The sequence below is a fragment of the Amphichorda felina genome (assembly GCF_050947745.1).
Source record: "Amphichorda felina strain 45539 chromosome Unknown scaffold_5, whole genome shotgun sequence".
Taxonomy (NCBI): Eukaryota; Fungi; Ascomycota; class Sordariomycetes; order Hypocreales; family Bionectriaceae; genus Amphichorda; species Amphichorda felina.
In genome coordinates this window covers 271,289-289,083 of record NW_028145045.1, presented here as the reverse complement: position 1 = coordinate 289,083, position 17,795 = coordinate 271,289, and the positions used below count along the sequence as shown (strand labels likewise).

At 54.5% G+C, this 17,795-nt stretch overlaps 8 protein-coding genes across 8 annotated transcripts; 3 read left to right on the top strand and 5 right to left on the bottom strand.

Annotated features, from left to right (window-relative positions):
* Positions 1-70: 70 nt before the first annotated feature.
* Positions 71-1,174, bottom strand: ACO1O0_004925 (ubiquitin-related domain-containing protein; the record flags this gene model as incomplete). Its single annotated transcript, XM_083194357.1, has 4 exons — positions 71-571; positions 621-771; positions 820-1,033; positions 1,093-1,174. 4 exons carry the CDS (start codon positions 1,172-1,174, stop codon positions 71-73), a joined length of 948 nt encoding a protein of 315 aa, XP_083049270.1.
* A 1,316-nt stretch (positions 1,175-2,490) lies between these two features.
* SCS2 (PapD-like protein) lies at positions 2,491-3,613 on the top strand (the record flags this gene model as incomplete). The annotated part of the gene is made up of 5 exons (XM_083194356.1): positions 2,491-2,530; positions 2,589-2,659; positions 2,921-3,025; positions 3,077-3,214; positions 3,269-3,613. 5 exons carry the CDS (start codon positions 2,491-2,493, stop codon positions 3,611-3,613), a joined length of 699 nt encoding a protein of 232 aa, XP_083049269.1.
* A 554-nt stretch (positions 3,614-4,167) lies between these two features.
* On the bottom strand, positions 4,168-5,405 carry DES1 (fatty acid desaturase-domain-containing protein; the record flags this gene model as incomplete). Its single annotated transcript, XM_083194355.1, has 3 exons — positions 4,168-4,836; positions 4,896-5,174; positions 5,229-5,405. 3 exons carry the CDS (start codon positions 5,403-5,405, stop codon positions 4,168-4,170), a joined length of 1,125 nt encoding a protein of 374 aa, XP_083049268.1.
* A 475-nt stretch (positions 5,406-5,880) lies between these two features.
* ACO1O0_004922 (transmembrane amino acid transporter protein-domain-containing protein) lies at positions 5,881-7,537 on the bottom strand (the record flags this gene model as incomplete). The annotated part of the gene is made up of 3 exons (XM_083194354.1): positions 5,881-6,152; positions 6,201-6,553; positions 6,600-7,537. The coding sequence occupies 3 exons, from the start codon at positions 7,535-7,537 to the stop codon at positions 5,881-5,883; spliced, it is 1,563 nt and encodes a 520-aa protein (XP_083049267.1).
* A 2,945-nt stretch (positions 7,538-10,482) lies between these two features.
* Positions 10,483-11,837, top strand: ACO1O0_004921 (ICE2-domain-containing protein; the record flags this gene model as incomplete). Its single annotated transcript, XM_083194353.1, has 2 exons — positions 10,483-11,004; positions 11,061-11,837. 2 exons carry the CDS (start codon positions 10,483-10,485, stop codon positions 11,835-11,837), a joined length of 1,299 nt encoding a protein of 432 aa, XP_083049266.1.
* Positions 11,838-12,467: 630 nt separating this feature from the next.
* Positions 12,468-13,519, top strand: ACO1O0_004920 (Alpha/Beta hydrolase protein; the record flags this gene model as incomplete). Its single annotated transcript, XM_083194352.1, has 2 exons — positions 12,468-13,020; positions 13,086-13,519. 2 exons carry the CDS (start codon positions 12,468-12,470, stop codon positions 13,517-13,519), a joined length of 987 nt encoding a protein of 328 aa, XP_083049265.1.
* A 22-nt stretch (positions 13,520-13,541) lies between these two features.
* Positions 13,542-14,373, bottom strand: ACO1O0_004919 (uncharacterized protein; the record flags this gene model as incomplete). The annotated part of the gene is made up of 2 exons (XM_083194351.1): positions 13,542-14,127; positions 14,183-14,373. 2 exons carry the CDS (start codon positions 14,371-14,373, stop codon positions 13,542-13,544), a joined length of 777 nt encoding a protein of 258 aa, XP_083049264.1.
* A 294-nt stretch (positions 14,374-14,667) lies between these two features.
* On the bottom strand, positions 14,668-16,791 carry FOL3 (bifunctional folylpolyglutamate synthase/dihydrofolate synthase; the record flags this gene model as incomplete). Its single annotated transcript, XM_083194350.1, has 1 exon — positions 14,668-16,791. One exon carries the CDS (start codon positions 16,789-16,791, stop codon positions 14,668-14,670), a length of 2,124 nt encoding a protein of 707 aa, XP_083049263.1.
* Positions 16,792-17,795: the final 1,004 nt, after the last annotated feature.

Sequence of the window (17,795 nt, the reverse complement as noted above, 5' to 3'; positions counted from 1 at the left end):
TACAGTCGCATATCTCATATGGCCGTTCGCCAACGCCATGCAATGCATATCCATCTTCACATAATACGTTCTACTTAACAATGAGAACCGACGAAGGTGTCAGACCGGCCTCCTTAAGCGTCTTAGACATGTCCGTATCTCCTTGGAAAGTCTTTCTGGGGAACGTAGTCGTGAAGCTCGTCACAGCATTGCCCGTCTCCGTCTGAAGCTGCTGCGCCACCTCAAATAGTGTCGTCTCAGCCGGCAGTGTCTTCATGATGTTACCCGAATCCGTCTGCAGTCTGAGGCGCGCCTCGCTATGGTCAGCCTTGGGCCTGGGAGCCGCTGCTGCAGGCACCGGTGCGGGCGCGGCCGCAACTTCGGGAGCTCTGCCCTCGCGGGCAGCCTTGGCCTCCTCGGCCTTGCGCCGCCGTTCGGCCTTGTCGGCCTCGATCTTGGCCTTGATGCGTTTCTTGGCCTCGATGTCTTCGAGCTTCTCCTGGCGCTTGCGGGCGGCTTCCTTGATCTGCTCCTTGCGTTGTAGCTCCTCCTTGGCTTCCTGGGTCTCCTTGGTAGACTTGGCTCGAATTTGCTTCACACGGTCAGCCAAAGCATATGATAGCACTGGTAATAAGGCTCACCTCGTTTCGCTTATGCTCCTCCTTGTCCTTGACAGCCGAAGCAGCCTTCTTGGCCTTGAGCCGCTCTCGCAACTCCTCTAGCCTGGCCTTTTTCTCGTCCTCCGTCAGCGGGGCGATCTCCTCGGTTGATTCCGAGAAGTCCGTGTGTTCCCTAATGCATGTCAGTAATTCCATTCAGCCTAAGTTTTAGTAGACACACGTTTTTGAAGCGTGGAACTCGGCCGCGTTGAGAGATCTAAACTTCTTGCCACAATCGTTGCAGACCATGGAGCGAGCCTGGCCGGTCTCGAGCTCAGCAATCTTGGCCTGGGTCGCCTCCTCGTCATCCTCCTCTCCCTTGTCAGCCTCATCGTTTTGGATCTCTTCAATCGGTTTGTCCTGGTTCTTCTCCAGCCATTCGAGAGCTCCTTGAACTAGTAACGGTGAGCGAGGTGGGCTTCAGGCACCAGCAGGCCGCGTGGGTCAAACATACGTCCTCCAGACTTCTTGACGGCAATCTCGGCACGGGCTTTCTCAAAGCCCATGTCGATTAGGGCTTCCAGATCTGACGGCATCGTGAAGGTACAGCTGCGGTAGCTGAAGTGGTCAGGCCAGGTTGTGGTGGGGCAGTTGAGCGTTGGAGACTTGGAGTGATGCTCTCTGGTGAATGAGGGGCACGGTAGCTTCAATGTAAGAGGCGCCAGTATTACGGAAGCACAGTCTTCGCCGTTGTGGATGCCGCATTCGACTAATTTCCACAAATTTCTCTCCGTGCGTCAGTGTTTGAAGACAGAGCAGTTCAATACTCAAACAGAGGATCGAAGAAATGACTTGATTGAAAATGGAGGAAACTGCTTTTGTACCGCCCAACCGACGTCATGGCACCGTTGCCTTCGCAGCTCCACAGGTAGGTGAACCCAGTATGGCATGTACATAAATGAATACGGTATCTCATAGGTCGTTGCTAGGTCAAGATTGGTACCTAAAATCCGAAACTCCACGCTCATTTTCATCCCTAACCGTGTATACAAGCATGTGCCGGGACTTAAATGTTGTACAGTATTAGGTACCTCAGGATGTGACTTATTGGTAAACCCAGTATCGGCACAAGATGCCATGGTCCAGCCATTTTCTGCTCCCATTCGAAAGGCTGCAGCACTCGGAGTTTCTTGAATTACCTTATAGAGGAGTAGGATAATTTCAAGCGTCTTTTCAGGGGTAAGATATTGTTTTGGATGACGCTTCGTAAGTTTCGGCAGGTTAAAGTTAGGTACCTGAGCTGAAAAACGTTGGGTGCTTCTCGTGGGGGTGTGTCTTAAGTTGTTTGCGTAAATGTACTAAAGACCAATGGTCGGTAGTACTAGCGAGATACTGTTGACGGAACAATAGTCTAAGACGTTATTTTACAGTGTAGAAACTATACTTAAAATTGAAGCGAGCTCCTCTATCTTTTTTAATTCATCCCCATTAATCATTCCAGGCAACATTTAGAGCGAACTTCGGGCATGAAATCTAGTACAAGTACAGGGTAGGAACGTAGGGCAGACTACGACGGTCGGCAATACGTCGGGCAACCACATCCACTCCCACCTCCTCCTGTTGCAAGGAAGCTCCGAGGTTGGGGAGCAAGAAAGCAGGCGGAAAGTTGGCCCCAGCGATTACGTCGCCAACGTCTGGAATCCTAGCATCAACCACATCACCACCAGAACACTCGACTCGCAAACTATATACTCATCACGGACTACCGACCTCTACGGCTTTTGTATCCGCTTTTTCCACTCCTTTAGCTCCGTTTCTAGCCATCCCTTACGCATCGTCAACCGTCGTACGAGGCTTGATCGAACCCCCACAACCTCCTTATTAAGCTGCCCGATTATACGACTAGCCCATCATGTCGGTCGACATCGAGCCACTGGAGCTGAGCTTTCGGCGTACGTGCATCTCTAGGCGAGTCTTGAGGTGGAGGACAGCTATTGACAGGGGTTATAGGTCCGTTTACCTACGAGGTGTCGCAGACACTTACCATCAAGAATCCTAACAAGACACCCGTTGCCTTCAAGGTATGTGGGAATAACCTCTCTGTCCCGTGGGATGGCCTTGGCTAACTTGAACAAGGTCAAAACCACTGCGCCAAAACAGTACGACGACCTCGACCCCGCGACGATATGCTCGAGACCAGTCTGACCGTGACCATCCAGATACTGCGTGCGCCCCAATGCCGGCCGCATCGAGCCCGGCGCTGATTTCGATGTGACGGGTATGCCCCAAGAGAAGATATATCATTTTTACCAGGTCGCTAACCGCTATCAGTGCTGCTGCAGGCCATGAAGCAGGAGCCCCCGCCAGACGCCAAGTGCCGCGACAAGTTCCTCGTCCAATCTGCTCCCATCACCGGCGACAAGGAGTTTAGCAGCATCCCTTCGGTGGTATGTTTGCTCGTGATGGATGCCTGGGACTCTCTGGTAACATTTTAATAGTTCGACTCGACCGAGAAGTCTGCCATCAGCGAGAGAAAGATTCGAGTCAACTGGCTGGCCGCCAGCGCGGACGAAGCCGCCCCGACTTCTCCCGCTATTGCGGCGACGCCCAGCAAGCAGACTGCCGTCAACGGAGGAGTGCGTAGTGTTGTGATCCGAATCCTGAGTTAGTATCAGCTAACCTGTCGCCAGTCCACGGATACCCCCGAAGCCCCGAGGACATTTGCTTCTCCCAGCGCCGGCGCCGAATCACCCCCGCCTTACAGCGACGAGGCTAAATCTGAGCCGGAGGATGTTAAGAGCGAATCCCCCAAGTCAGCTGTTACCGCTGCTGCAGCGACCATCTCTACCGCCGCCAAGGAAGCCACAACGACCGACGCCACCATACGCCAGCGCGTTAAGACCAGCGCCACCGGTGTGAAAGAGGCCAGTGGCCAGCTGGCCCAAGCTGTTCCGCAGAACGTGCAGGGCGTGCCTGTTAAGATCACGGCACTCTTGTGCTTTCTGGCCTTCCTGGTTGGATATTTCTTTTTCTAATTCTGACCTGTGCTGTTGGTGAGAAGCAGGGATTGCCGAGGATACCACGGAGGAGCTTGCAACGACGTTACTTTTCACAGACATTCAGAATACAGCGCTGCTGAAGGGTTTAATGCGAGATACGGCGTCTGGGGAGGGGCCGGCCCATCGCTATGGGGAGGGGGCCATGACGACGAACATGTTTTGGTGAGAGGGTTTGAAGGGAAATGATTCGTTCCGCAAGCGACTGTACGTCCTTGTATCCTAGCTACACTTTGCTTTGTCTTTTGCTTTTCCGATTGGTAAACAGGCGCCATGTCATGACTTCATTTCATTCTCGTTGGACATGCTGGGTGCAAGGTGCGATTGCAACAAGTCTATTGATTTCCTGCGACATACCATGTACAATACTGAAGCCCTTCTGTCCTGATCAACTCCTGACGCCAAGATCCCCATGCTGTGGACTAGCTGTCCCGCAAAGTGTCATGAAGCTGACACACATCTATGCTTGAAACTGGGGCCCTCTCATATTTTCATACCGCACTTCTTGCCCGCAAAAAGAACATGTCTAATACCTAGTTCTGGATCTCCGTCTCCTTCCACGCGGACGCCCCACCGACGATCCGGCCACCACCCTCCCTCTTGACGCGGCACTTGATGCCGACGTTCTCGTCAAAGATGAAGCGCCAGATGGCCATGGTCCAGCTCTCGTGGCGGGGGAGGTCGTCGTAGAAGTCGGCCGCGATGCGGTTCAGCGCGTGGAGGCGCGTCCAGGGCACGGCGGGGAAGTCGTGGTGCTCGTTGTGCAGCCCCACGTTGTACGTCAGCCAGTTGAGCGGGCCGTAGTACGAGAAGGTCTCGGGGACGGGGATGCGGTTCTCCGGGTCGCGGGCGGCGGGCGCGACTGTCTCGTAGACGTAGTGCTCGGCGATGAAGTGGCCAGCCAGTGGGTGCAGGCTGCCAGCCAGGAAGGAGGAGAGGATGAGGTAGAGGAGGGCGTGGGGCGAGGCGAGAGTCACGAGGGCGTAGTCGAAGGCGGCCTGGACGGCGATGTTAAGGAAGTGGATTTTGGTGAGGGCCACGCGGTAGACGGCCATGGGGCGGAGGGCGTAGAAGAAGATCTGGAAGGTGCAGAAGAAGGCCTTGCCGAAGATGGAGTCGAGGAGGACGCCCTCGATGGCGGTGGGGAGATCGGTGTCGACGCCATCAACGCCGAGGCTCTTGTGATGGGTGAGGTGGTAAGGCTGCTTCTGTTAGTATGGTCCGTCTCGTCTAGGATCTTGTAAAACGTCGGGGGACAAACTCGGAAGGAGGCGCTATACGGAATGCCAATGGGCAGATTGGCAACGATGGCCAGCAGCCGGTTGGCGAAGGGGCTCTTGAAGGCCAGGTTGTGTGATATCTCGTGGATAGCGAGGAACAGGTTCTGGTTGGCGGTGGCACCAAAGACGTAGGCAATGGCCCAGAACTTGAACGAGAAGAAGGACGTATTGCGGAGGTAGTATGCGAGGGCGACCTGGAGGGCGACAACGCCGGCGACGACGTACTTGGTCAGAGGCTCGTGGCCGCAGAGCTTGGTGACCTGCGTTTTGTCAATCTCCCATTGCAGAGCTAGTGAGCAATGGATCTCTCATACCTCAGGGTGAGCTTTGATGATGGCAATCCGTCGTGTACGGTGCGGCTCCTCGGTATATGTCCAGAAAAAGTCATGGGCATCGGTGGCGGCCGTCTCCTTGCCAGAGTCCTTGGTGCCACCAGCAGACTTGCGCTGCTTGGGCGTCTTGGTGACGGTGGCAGAGCTGGAGGACGCCATCTTTGGGGGTAAAACAGAGTCAATCCTTGGGGATAAAGAAAGACTCGAGTGGGGGAATGGAGGAGCTGGAATGGCTATTATGGCTCCGTAGGTGAAGGAGAGAGCTCTCCTCGGATCTCTGGAGACCGACGTCTGGTCCAGGCCAGCTCGGTGTGGCGCACGTTTTGCGGGTTCAGGGGTTTTGGAGTCTGATCCACAGTATGTTCAGGGAGGGGTTGCACCCACCAGGCACCAACCAATAGGCGGCGGTTGACGCAGCTTGTGGTGGTTCGATGGCAAAACCAACATCAGGTGTCGCGGATTGCGCCTCTCCGAAGCGGGTCCTCAACCTCAACGAGTCCACCGTGAACTTCCATCAACATGATCACATTCACATCGGACGCTCAGCCATAGAGGCCCACCGTCGCTTCAGTGACTGGCCAGCATACCCTGGTTTTATCTGTTTATAGCCTCTATCTCGCCAATTACGAGCTCCTCATATTCCGTTGCTCGCGCATCCAAACACACCGCTGACCGCACCCGCGTTAAACGAGTCAATGATGCCCTGCACACTGGCATATGTCCCGACCGTCAAGAAGAAGATGCCAACGATGATGATGAAGATGTTGACTGCCATGGAGAACAAGTCAAGAACACGGTTGCGACGCTTTCCCTCTGACATGTCTGCGCTGCGCATACGAAAGTATGCCACGCCCCAGAAGATGAAGCCGAACCAGCTGTCGAAGAGGGACGACATGACGGACAGCACTGCAGGGGATTAGCCTTGATCTGTGGGTTATGTCACCAGGCACTCACAAGAAGAGAAAAACGGAATCACCTGGGAGATGATAAACGCCAGGATCCACGTCGCCAGCAGAATCGCTGCCCAGGACAACCACCCCACAACGGTATGATCATTCATATGGCCTGATCCTCTGAATATGCGAAAGAAGACAAATCGCGCCGTGACGCTGGCGTAGAGGCACCCCAGGAAAATGATGGTGGGAATCATGAACGAGAACGACACCTTCTTGTACAGGTCGTCGAGAGAGCCAAAGGCCGGCGCCGTGACGTACTGATTCCCCGTGTAGGCGTATATTACTCCGCCGACGATGCTGAAGACGATTACTTCGGCAATTGTGCACGCCCAAACCGCCTTGGGAAAGTCCCTGCGCATTGTTAGCGAGTTAGACTCATTGTGGGAGGGCAGCATACCGAGGCTCGCGCATCTCGGCGATGAAGCTTGGAATAGTAATCTGGCCGATGAACGTGTAGCTGATGTTGAGGAAGGCGGCCATGCCCTGAACAAACGTGGTGCTCTTTGTGGGGATCGCCGTCACGATGGGCTCTCCCAGTGTCGGATCGTAGCCTGCTGGCTTGTCCTGAATGCCCGCAAAGATGGTCGCTAACAACACCGATATGAATGTGAAGAAGGCCGTTGCGGTACCTAGTTTCGACATCATGCTGAAAGTTCGCGGCAGAGACGCCAGCCAGCAGACGATGGTGACGACGACCGAGAATTCGACCGTGCGGCACCCGCCAACGAAACGGTCGCCAGCCATGGTGTTGATATACTCGGCGCCGACGAGCACATGCAAGCCCTGGATAAAGGTATTATTTAGGACGAACATGACCGCTGTTCCCCACCACGCCCATTCCTTGCCCCAGAAGAGTGTCTGGCCAAGGTCACAGACATCTCTCACCTCGGGATGTCGCAAGCAAAACTCCCACAATATCAGGCTCGTGTACAGAACAACCGCTGCGACAAAGAGGGTGAGGATAATGCCTGGAACAAGGCCGAGAAAGCTGTACGACCAGGGGAAGCTCATGATGGCGAGGCAGATGTACTCGCTGAAGAGTAGACCGGCCGTCTTTTGCCATGAGCAGGTGCGGTACTGAATGGCGGCGCCATTCTCGGAGTCGATTTGCTTCTGGATGATTGCTTCGGCCGAGGTGACATCTTCGTAGTCGGTCGAGGTGGGAGTCGCTATCCCGTCCTTCATGTGCTCTGGCACAGGGGCGATACGCGGACCGACAGTCATGTTCTGGCCGCCAAAGATGTAGGCAAGGCGCGAAGACTTCTTCGCCATAGACGCAACCTCTGCATCGCGTTTCCCAACGATTTGCGCATCCTTTGTTCCTGGCTTTGACATATTGGCTAGACAAGTACCACTAACGGTAGTGTATTGAGGTAGATGAGATCGGTTTGGGAAAGGGATAAATCCATCTACGGATATAGTAGAAGAACAGCAATGGAACGATGAAGATTCTTGACAACAAACAGAAAAAAGGTAAAATGTCAAAACTTCAAATTGGATTTGGCGGATGCCAGATTAAGAGTTCAGCCCCCATGTTTCCTTTCGCATTCAGGAACACCATGCGCCCTCCATATTTCAAAACCCAGTATCTCTTGTCAGCATCCACACCACCATGGTGTCTGGTTTGCTGTAGCCTGGAGCTACGGACAAGCGTGAGTGGCCAAGCCGACCCTAGTTACGCGCTGACCACCTTATATCTGGGAACGAAATCTCCGTGAGCTAATCACGGCGTTGCATCATGGAGGAAACGGTGCTGGCAGCGTCCCGCGCCGGATCGGTCTGGGGCGCCAAGTGCCGAACATCCGGTTCCCCCACTGCGGTAACTCCGGGTGTGGGACTTTTTTTTGGCAGCTTGGGTGTTTCACTTGGACCACTGGCGCGGTTGGAGTACTAGTTAATACTACATTAAAGTTGGTAAGCATGCATTCATTGGATCTCTAGGTTGTCGGAGGATTCGTAGCCTGCCACGGCGCCAGCCACGTTCTGCAATGGGATGGCGTGCTGTTCCTCAATTGTGATGTAAGAGTCGTGAACGTCATTGCCCAAAGCTGGATTTATCGATCTTCGCGCGCAAGGGCAAATGGGTAGGTTGTTCGGTATCTTCCAAGATACCGAGCATGCCTCGCTGTATAATTCCCGAGAAATTATTTAGCCTTGTTTCTCGAAGACTTCGAGGGTCTTGGCGAGGTTCCCCCCCCCCCCCCGATTAGGCAGAAAGGCATCTACCCCACATGGTATAACTGCCATTGTCACCACTCACCATCATAAGTTTTCTGAGCCTCGAGATATCATGACGATTTTCAAGACGGCCAACTATGGACAAGAAGCCCTTGACATCCGCTCGCCCTTTGCTGATAGATGACGATTTGGAGCCAAAAGGTTATCGTGATATCCAGTGATCTACTAGTAGTTATCTGTAACACGTTACAAGTCCTCCTCCATTGCGCATTTCCGGCGTCGCGGATATCACTCTGATTAAAACTACACCTGGCAATAGATCTCGGTTCGGACAGCATACTTGATCAAATACGATGCTCATTGCGACGATATTTATTGATATACTACCTGTGATTGTGGACATGCCGTAAAATAATATCAGCAGAGAGTATGACCTGAATAGAAGTTCGTTTGGGCCGAGTGGCTTCATTCATCCCCAACACCATCACAAGGTGGAGGTTTCTACGGCGGCCATACACTCATCAAGTGATTTCTCCAAGGTGTTTCACGTGACGAATTCTTTACTTACTACCTAGGTAGTTCCTCATCAACTATAGAACATTACAAGTGATGTTTCGACCGCTAGTAATGGATGAGATACATAGGGTAATGGCGTGGCTTGGCCGCCACAGTGACGAGTTCTATTCAAACGCCACCATTGTAGAAGGGGCCTGTAGTCATCGCAGGCGATAGAATACCACCACAGCTAATAGGAGACTTCCGAGACCAGTTATATTATTGAGCTGGTTATCTAAATGGTAGTTAGGACTTGATCAGGTATCCCGTAGTGGTCCATGATCTGCGCTCAACACTGTGCCATGAGCAGTGGGAAACGAAGATTAACCTTAATAAAAGACGGGATCCAGAAGAAGGCTCTCATTACACGAGTAGCGGCGCAGTACCATGCTCACCTGATCGGGATGGGTGTTTGTTGTAGCATATGGCATGACAATGGCAACACACGGCGGGAATGAGGTTATTGAGGCTCTGGCGAGGTACTGTGGAATGCAAGGGTTGGCGCACAGCCCTGCGATTGGTCTAACTGATGATCACTAGTGGAAACCTGCGTCATTATGAGGGATAATTGCATACAACTTGGGCAAGTAGGTACTATGGTACCCAAGGTACCCACATCAGAACAAGCTGAACGTTCGGCTCCTCAGGTGTTCAGGTACAAGGTAGCATTAACACTAAATAAATATTGACTCTCTACGAGCATCACTTTAATTGCGGACTCTTAGGATCCTCTGATGGTTGTTTGACTCTGTTTGAAGGTGGTGTAAATGCATGAACTCGGGCTTATAGTCGGTGAACCCTCAGCTGGGTCTCTCCACTGGTGTGGGCGCCCTTCCAATTTGGGGCTGTCTGCCAGGCCCAACACCACACCACACAGGTGCCCAACAAGCCAGCTGGCGTAAAGGCCCAGATGCGCAGATGCCCCTGTGCTGCAGCAAAAGCCCTAATCATATCGTAGATCTTCCTTCCAGCACGCAAGGAATGCGCTTCAGGGTCCAGTGCAAGTCTTACTTTTAGCTCCAGGTCCGACATCAAAGTGCAACACTCAAGTTCTGCTGCATGACTGAATGAATGCCTGATGGGAACACCCAGTCACAAGCCAAAAAGCACGTGAAGATAAAGGTCGATAAACAACTTGAAGGCCTGCACGCCCCAGGCACGACCGCCTACCAAACCCCCTCGCCGCCACCTCTTGTCAACCAACCACGCAGCAATTCTCCAGGCTCACCCATCGCCAGCTAGGCTCGACTCAGGGACTAACTTGTTTGCGCTCGGCCGACACACGCTGCAAGCCCTGTCCATGACAGCAGCCCGCCAGTAGCTGTGCTCAGTCACGCGATCCCGCGTGTGCGCACGCAGTTCCACCACGTCTCACCGCATCCCACGGACCCTTGGAACCCGATCCGATCCGAGCTCCCCTCGCCGCCTAGTACCGACTGACTTCACGACTACGAGACCCAACTTAACGAGCACGCGACCGCACAGATAATAGCCCCCATATCCAAGTTGGCACGGCGCTCTGCCAGCCAGCAGGTCCCCCCGTCCCAATGTGGTGGATATTCAACGTGGTCTTCAGCTCCGTCTTCTTGCTCAGCATCGTCCTCTCAATCCCTGTTGCCTTCGATGTTGGCGGCCGAGACAGCGGACTGGCCTACAGCCTTTCCCTCTTCCTCTACTACTTCTTCTACTCGACAATAAAGTTCTCCACGCCCGAGGGCTCGCGTTTCCGCTACACCATCTCCGCCGTCCTGCGCGCATCGCAGTGGATCATCATCCCGTCGCTGCTCATATGGTCGCTCGGACAGTTTGCCGTCGATGCGGGGAGTACCAACTGGGTGGAGAGGACACTAGGTGGTGTGTTCCAGTCTAAGAGCACGAGCTGGACAGAATGGATGTTCGGTAAGGATGGTGTGCTGGAGACGGTTATGCTGGGAAGCTGGGACAATGTCCTCAGGTACTCGGGTCCCGTCTTCCAGCTCCTTGAGGGGTTCTGCACCTTGCTTGTCATCCAGGCTGCAGGACAGCTCACAAGGTACCTGGTGAATAGCGGCAGGAGCGATTCCTGGGTGGTAAGTATCTTGGACTGACACATTGGCACTGCTTTTGAAGCTGACAAGAGCATTAGATCACCCTACTCGCCTTCTCCGGATCTGTCATTGCCAGTGCCGGCTACTTTTTGTGGCGCATCGCCCAATTTCCCGAGATCAACAACGCCGATGCTACCCTAATTGGCGTGGCTATGACCACGGCCCTTTTCCTTTGCATTTATGGTATCGGGAGCGGCCGAGGGAGCCCGGTCGAGGCGTCTCTCCTCTTTGCCTATGTTGTGCTCTGCGTATACCAGATTTTCACCGACTACCTACCCTCTGACGGCACTGGCCATGGCGAGGAGCAAGCGTCTTCGCAGCCTGAGATTCCACCTCTGCCGCCGATTATCATGGCCTCGTACTCAACATTGATGCATATCATCAGCTCGCTACCATACGCCCTCCATTCATCTCTCGCCTTCCTTTACGCGGCATTCCAGACCATTACGCCGTCCGTAATCATTTCACTGATGTACCGGCTCCTTGTTTTCTATTGCGCAACCCGAATCATCCCCTCGGTGAAGGATCTGGGTGCACAAGCGCTGATGCATGAGCCTGACTGGGATGACTCGGAGACGGCAGGCAGGGTTCTGGGGTTCCTCAGCTGGTTCTCGCCCTCAATACTAATCGCCGTTTACACCAGCCTTCTCCTACAACATTTTTCGACCAGCGACGGCGACGATGGCTGGTCGCTCAGGGGCGGTGACGTGGGTGGAAACACATGGCGATGGATCAATGTTGGGCTCACAATGGTCCTTTATGGCATTGAACTCTGTCTTGGGGCCGACGAGAACGACCACTGGAAAGTGGACTAGGTCCTGGTGAGAGGGCTGGAATCGCTAAACAGATGGCGCGATTGATCTAGTCAAAAACAAGTAACGGACGCTGAAAATGTTGGGGATGAGAGTCCGAATGATACCAAGGAACTTTGCCGGAGAGTGCGTGGAAAACTCGAAAACAGGCATTGTTTGGGGATGGTCTTTCAGTCAGAATACCTCGGGTGGAGGCTTGCACACTGGCGTTAGGGGTCATGGACGTCTTGATTGAGCAATATGCGCGGGAGCACGGCGATATTGGCACGGAATTATACCTGGGCACTGTTCTTCTTCTTCCTCATTATCATCTTCTTTTGTCACAGCCAGCCGACTTTGGACGAGCTCGCGCCGTTCGGGTCTGGCGCGCCAACTGTATTCCTGGGAAGTTGGATCTTTAAGCGCATGTAAATAGCTCGCAATATATAATTGTATGCCATTCCGATCTGACTTGAGTGAATACAGTAGAGTGCTGAGTGCCTCGGTATCCTCGGTTCAACGCCGTCTTATCCCCACTACCCTGCACCCCGCCCTATTCTCCCAAATTCATCACGACGCAGACGTCGAGTCATCTTCCTCGCCTGTCATCGAGCATTCTTCACATCTATCACTATAGTAGAGCCCATATACAGAATGATTGCGTCAAGAGATGCCGCTTACGCCACCAAGGGCCTTCCACTGCCCCCGGAGGTGTCCATGACCACCATCGCCATGGCGGGCCTCCTAGTCGATGTCTACGGTCTCGACGAACTCCCATCATCCCCTTCCACACCAACAACATGCCTCTGGCTTCTCCACCCTCGCACACGCACCCGCGCGCGCATGCGTGACATTGCCTGCCGCGTCCTCCACACCTACCACCAAACGCCCTCGTCCTCGCGGCGCGGCCTCATCGCCCTGGCGTTCGACATGCCCAACCACGGCACCCGCGTGGTCAGCGACAAGGCCAACGGCGCGTGGAGCGAGGGCAACGACACGCACGCCATCGACATGCTGGGCATGGTCAAGGGCGGCCGCGCCGACATGGCCGGGCTGATGGACGTCGTGGGGGGGTATGTTGGGCGCAGGGTGGACGGCCATGTGTGCCTGGGGTGGAGTCTGGGGGGGCACGCGGCGTGGGAGGCGTGGGTTGGGGAGAGCAGGGTGGATGCCGCGGTGGCGGTTGTGGGATGCCCGGACTTTATGGGTGAGTTGTGAACTGACCTTTGATCATGGTATGGAATGGGATGGAATGCTGACATTGGGCAACAGGGTTGATGAGTGACCGGGCGAAGGCGTCTGATCTGGACTTCGGGGAGAGCTTCCTGGGCAGCAAATATTTTCCGGAGGATCTCGTGACGACCTGCAAAGGCCACGACCCCAAAGGGATACTGTTGGGGACAGCTCCCATCCCAGCGCTGCCCCTAACTGACGAGGAGAGGTCACGACTAACACAGATTCTTGCGTCCCGTGGATGCTTGGCAGGGAAGAAACTGCTCCTCTGCTCTGGCAGTGACGATAAGCTGGTACCTTATGCCAATACAGCGCCTATGGCGAGACTGCTGGAGGACGTTGGTGGTGTGGATATGGAGGACAAGGTGTATGAAGGCGTTGGACATTTCTTTAGCGCAGGTATGGTGGAGGATGCAGTGAGATTCCTGGTTAAGGCTGTAGAGGATGGTCCTCGAGAGAGGGCGAAGATATAGATGGTCTGATATCTTATTATGATCATCTATGCTGTATTTGATTGCTGGTCGCCGCCTGGTGCCATGGCCGAGTAGCATTGTCAACCAATGTCTCCATGTCCCCCTCACCCGTAGTCTCTAGCTGAGATCTTCCCCTCACCTCGGAGTCTTGCTCAAAAACACCCTGCCAAACACGGTACGGATTTCTCTTCCTCCTCTTGCCCTTGAGCTTCTCCCCCCGCCCATGGGGATCGTACAACCAGTCCCCAACCGCCATAGCCACGCCTTTGATGGCATCCTCTTTCCCCATCTCGGAGGCCGCCATGCTAGGAGGGTCGATACCCACAAAGGATACACGGTCGAGTGGCCAGCCCATGGCAGAGCAGTGCCCATCGACGAGGCGCGGGCGCTTGAAGCCGTGGCTGACAATGGTCATATGCGAAGGCCAGGCACCAAAACGGGCGTAGAACAGGGTCAGACTGAATAGTAGGTTGTGGTACGAGTCTAGTGCGCGGTCTTCGATGAGGATTTGCTCTTCGGAGATGGCATGGTCCCAGTACGCGTTCGCCGCGGCAATGTTGGCGTAGCTCTGCGCCTCGGAGATGCTCGTCTCCTGCCGTGTAGGTCCTCTGGACATGGTCAGATCACAAGATGGCATGTCTGTAAAAGAGTGGAGGGTGTTACCCAGAGAAGACGAGGACTACATCCTGAGTGCCTGCAACACTCTTGACGCCTGCTTTGATATGCTCAATGAACGTCGGCGTCTCACCCTGCTGAAAGTCGGCAATGAGCCATTCGGCTTCGTCGTGACCGTTGGATGGGCCGCCGACCCAAATACCGTGGCAGCACACGACGACGAGGTGAGACGGGGGCATGTTTAGCGGTGCGGTTGAGCAGGACCAGAAATGAACGCCCGCGGCTTCATTAAGGCTCGATCATGTGACTTGTTCACAGTCGGCCCCTACGAGATGATGGAAATGGATGAAAGGCTTTTGAAAGAAAATATTCCTCTATAGTGGGCGCCATAAATATCCTACTGTACACTCTACCTGCCTCGTGGCACTCATTATATACGCCCGTTCGGACCGGGGATCCATCCGTCGATATAGTAATATAGTACACCCTCAACTGCTCCGCCTGGGTATCCAATCCCTGTTACATCTCCCTCCCTAGATCGATTTCCGTTTCATGAACTCCTTCTTGAATTCCTCAAAGTCCGGAGGCTCATCAATTCCTTCAGGTCGGCCCCAGAAATCCCTTTTCACTTTGTCGACGGGCTCAGGCGCTGGGGCGGACGCCTCTACCGGCTGAGGCTTCTCCTTTAGTGGCTTTGCTACGTCAAGCTCCGTACGCTGATGGAAAGGCGTGCGTACCGACTTGCGCCCGAAGAGTTTGGAATAAATGAGCGCATATTGTCTGGGCGCATCTGGATGGTTGCGGAGCTCATCTATTGTCTGGTTGTATGTCTCCTGATGGTGATCGGCTTGCGCTCTGAGGACTCCAATACTCTCTCGTAGTTTGGAGATCACCTCGCTAGTTGACCCGCTCTCATTGTCAATGTCTTCTTCGATGCAGCGTTGTGCTGACCGGTATGTATTCGATTGATGGCGGTGCCGCGCCGCCTTTTCACTTAGTTCCTTGACTCCCTGAACGTTTGGTGGGGGGGGCTGTCTGTCGCTGTGAAGTGCCGCTTCGACAGGATCGATCAAGTCTGGAGCTTGACTTTCTGTGTGAGTACCCTCGGTTTCTAAGCCTGCATTGTCTGGAAGAGAGCTAGGCTCGCCATTGTGCTCGGCTTTCTTCGTCGCCGCGTCAATTTGTGAGCCGTACTCAAGCTTCTTGGCCTCGGTGAAGGTTTCGTACTCCTCCCTGCTCAGCGGCCGCTGGCGCCACATTTTGCTGTACTGCCAGAGCTGCGATGTGCCCGGCTTGTAGGGTTCTGTTTCTCTGAATCGATCAACACCGTCGAGCTTATAGAGATCTCGGACGAGATAGAGGCTGCCGGTGACAACAAGATGACCCGAGCCTACTTTGGAGCTAGCCCACTCAATTGCACTCTGAATATCGGGTTCTCCAGCGTAGACTTGATCAGGGCTGTTCACAATGGTTTTGGCAACGTCGCGGCCTACGGAAGCTGGCGTTGCTGGCGGCTCGTTGTCTTGGCGATCAAACTCGACAAACGCGATGTTATCTTGTGGTTTGACGAGTGTTTCGATCATTTTCGCGAATGGCTTGGTCTTGCTAGAGGAGAAGCCCATCACCCAGGTGATAGGCTTGTCGTCAGCTCTCAGACGGGAATCCGTGTACCGGCCCAAAGCTTGGACCCCGAGCATATTGTGAGCTGCATCTACCAGGACTGGAGGTTTATAGCGACCGGCCGCCATTCTGGATATCTCGACCCACTCCATGCGTCCCGGTAGGTATGGGTCCATCTCCAATAGCCTGTCCAAGTTGATCTCCTTCAATGGGAATAGATGACGAAACGCAAGTGCGGCACAAAGGAGGTTCTGCTTCTGATAATCCTCGAGTTGCCACCAGTCGTTGTTCAGTGTCTTCAGAAACGGCTCGGCTTTCCAGGTGAGCGAGATCTGCGTGCCTATGCTGCTGGCGTGTTGGCGCAGCACTTGAATGACGGAATTGTCATTGGTATGGTCGACGATGCACGGAACACCAGGTCGCATAATACCAGCCTTGACCTTGGCAATCTCCTCAACGGTGTTTCCAAGGTACTCCTGATGATCCAGGTCGATCTTGGAAATTACTGTGACTGCCTTGCGACGCATAGCGTTGGTAGCATCAGTGGCGCCTCCCATCCCGACCTCGACGATGCCGTATGGGACGTGGTACTTGTCAAAAAGGCGAAACGCTGTAGCCGTCTCGAGCTCAAAAGGCGACAGTGGACCGGGTGTCTCGCTGGCCGCAAACCGCCAGCCTCGCATCAACTTTTTGTACGCCGCCTCGACGTGACGCGTCTCCTTTTCATACACGCGAGGGTCGACATAACGTCCGTTGATAGAGACGGCATTGTGTTTCTCCGGGAACGCTGGTGAGACGTACCGCCCGTGGCCGATTCCGGCAAGAGTAAAGAAACCGGAGAGAAAGGCGCAGATGGATCCCTTGCCGTTGGTGCCCCCGACGTGGACGCCCTGCCACTCCTGGACCTCTGGAAGAACGCGAGTGATGCGCTCGAGACCGAGGCGGATGTCTCGCGTGGCCTTCTCAGCTTCCTTCTTGGTGCTCAGGACGCCCCTGATGCGGCTCAGGGCGTTGGACACATCTTGAGCTCTGGGCATGGCGAGACATGTCACGCTCGATTCTACTGAGCCTGCGCCAGTGGGAATGTTTAACCGTGGAGGGTTTGCTGGGGGTGGTGCATTGATAATGCCTTTTGGAGAGCTAGCCTGTCGTTGTGTCGACTCGTCCTTGGGGCTGAGTTTCGGTGTGCTGCTTTCACCTCAAATTTCATTGACGCAGACATGATCAGATCAACTTTCGCGACGTTGGCGGCGTTTGCCCCACCAGAGCACCAGCCACAATCATACTAGCTTAGCCACGGTGCCTAGCCACAGTTCTCGTCAACGACGGTTTAGGGCGATTGCTGGTGGCGTTAGTGCAGCTGCTGGTCCACCACCAGAGTTGGTGACAAGCCTTAACAGCCCGTTAGGGACGGTGCCAACGCCGTGGCGGCCAGGAGGCAATGGAAGCCAGAGGTTCTGGGGATCCAGACCCAGCCGCGCCTTGCACTCTTCACTTTCATCCCATCCCATCCAACCATTGAATCATCCGTCACGCGTGTGCCCCACGAGCACGCGCCCTCCTATTATCCGAACTTTGTCATCGCCATCTCGTTGGCGTTGCAACAAGGCATCAGGAGCTCACAGACTTTTGCTACCTAGATTGTCCTGACCTCCATCTGCCCCTCTGGCGCGTGCTCCCCACGGTCGCAAAACACGACGCCCCAGCCTCACTACTGCGCCCACTCACGAGCCGTCATCGCGCAGCCTTGACGCTCAGCCCATCCTTTTTTGACCCGTGAATTTCGACATTTGCATCCAGCCAGATTTCCCGGCGCCGGCGCCCGATATTCCCCAGGCGAATTTCCCAACCCCAAATCCCTACCTGCCTGCTGCTGTGCATGCGCGAAACAGAATCCCGACTGCACCATGGGTCTTCCGTAAGTCAAGCCACTACCCTCCGTACACCGCGCCATTCCTGTTGTGATCGCATCTGCACGCGGCTCGACCGTGGTATTCCTAGTCACAGCGCGACTGCAATCTCGTGGTTCGCATCCCATTTT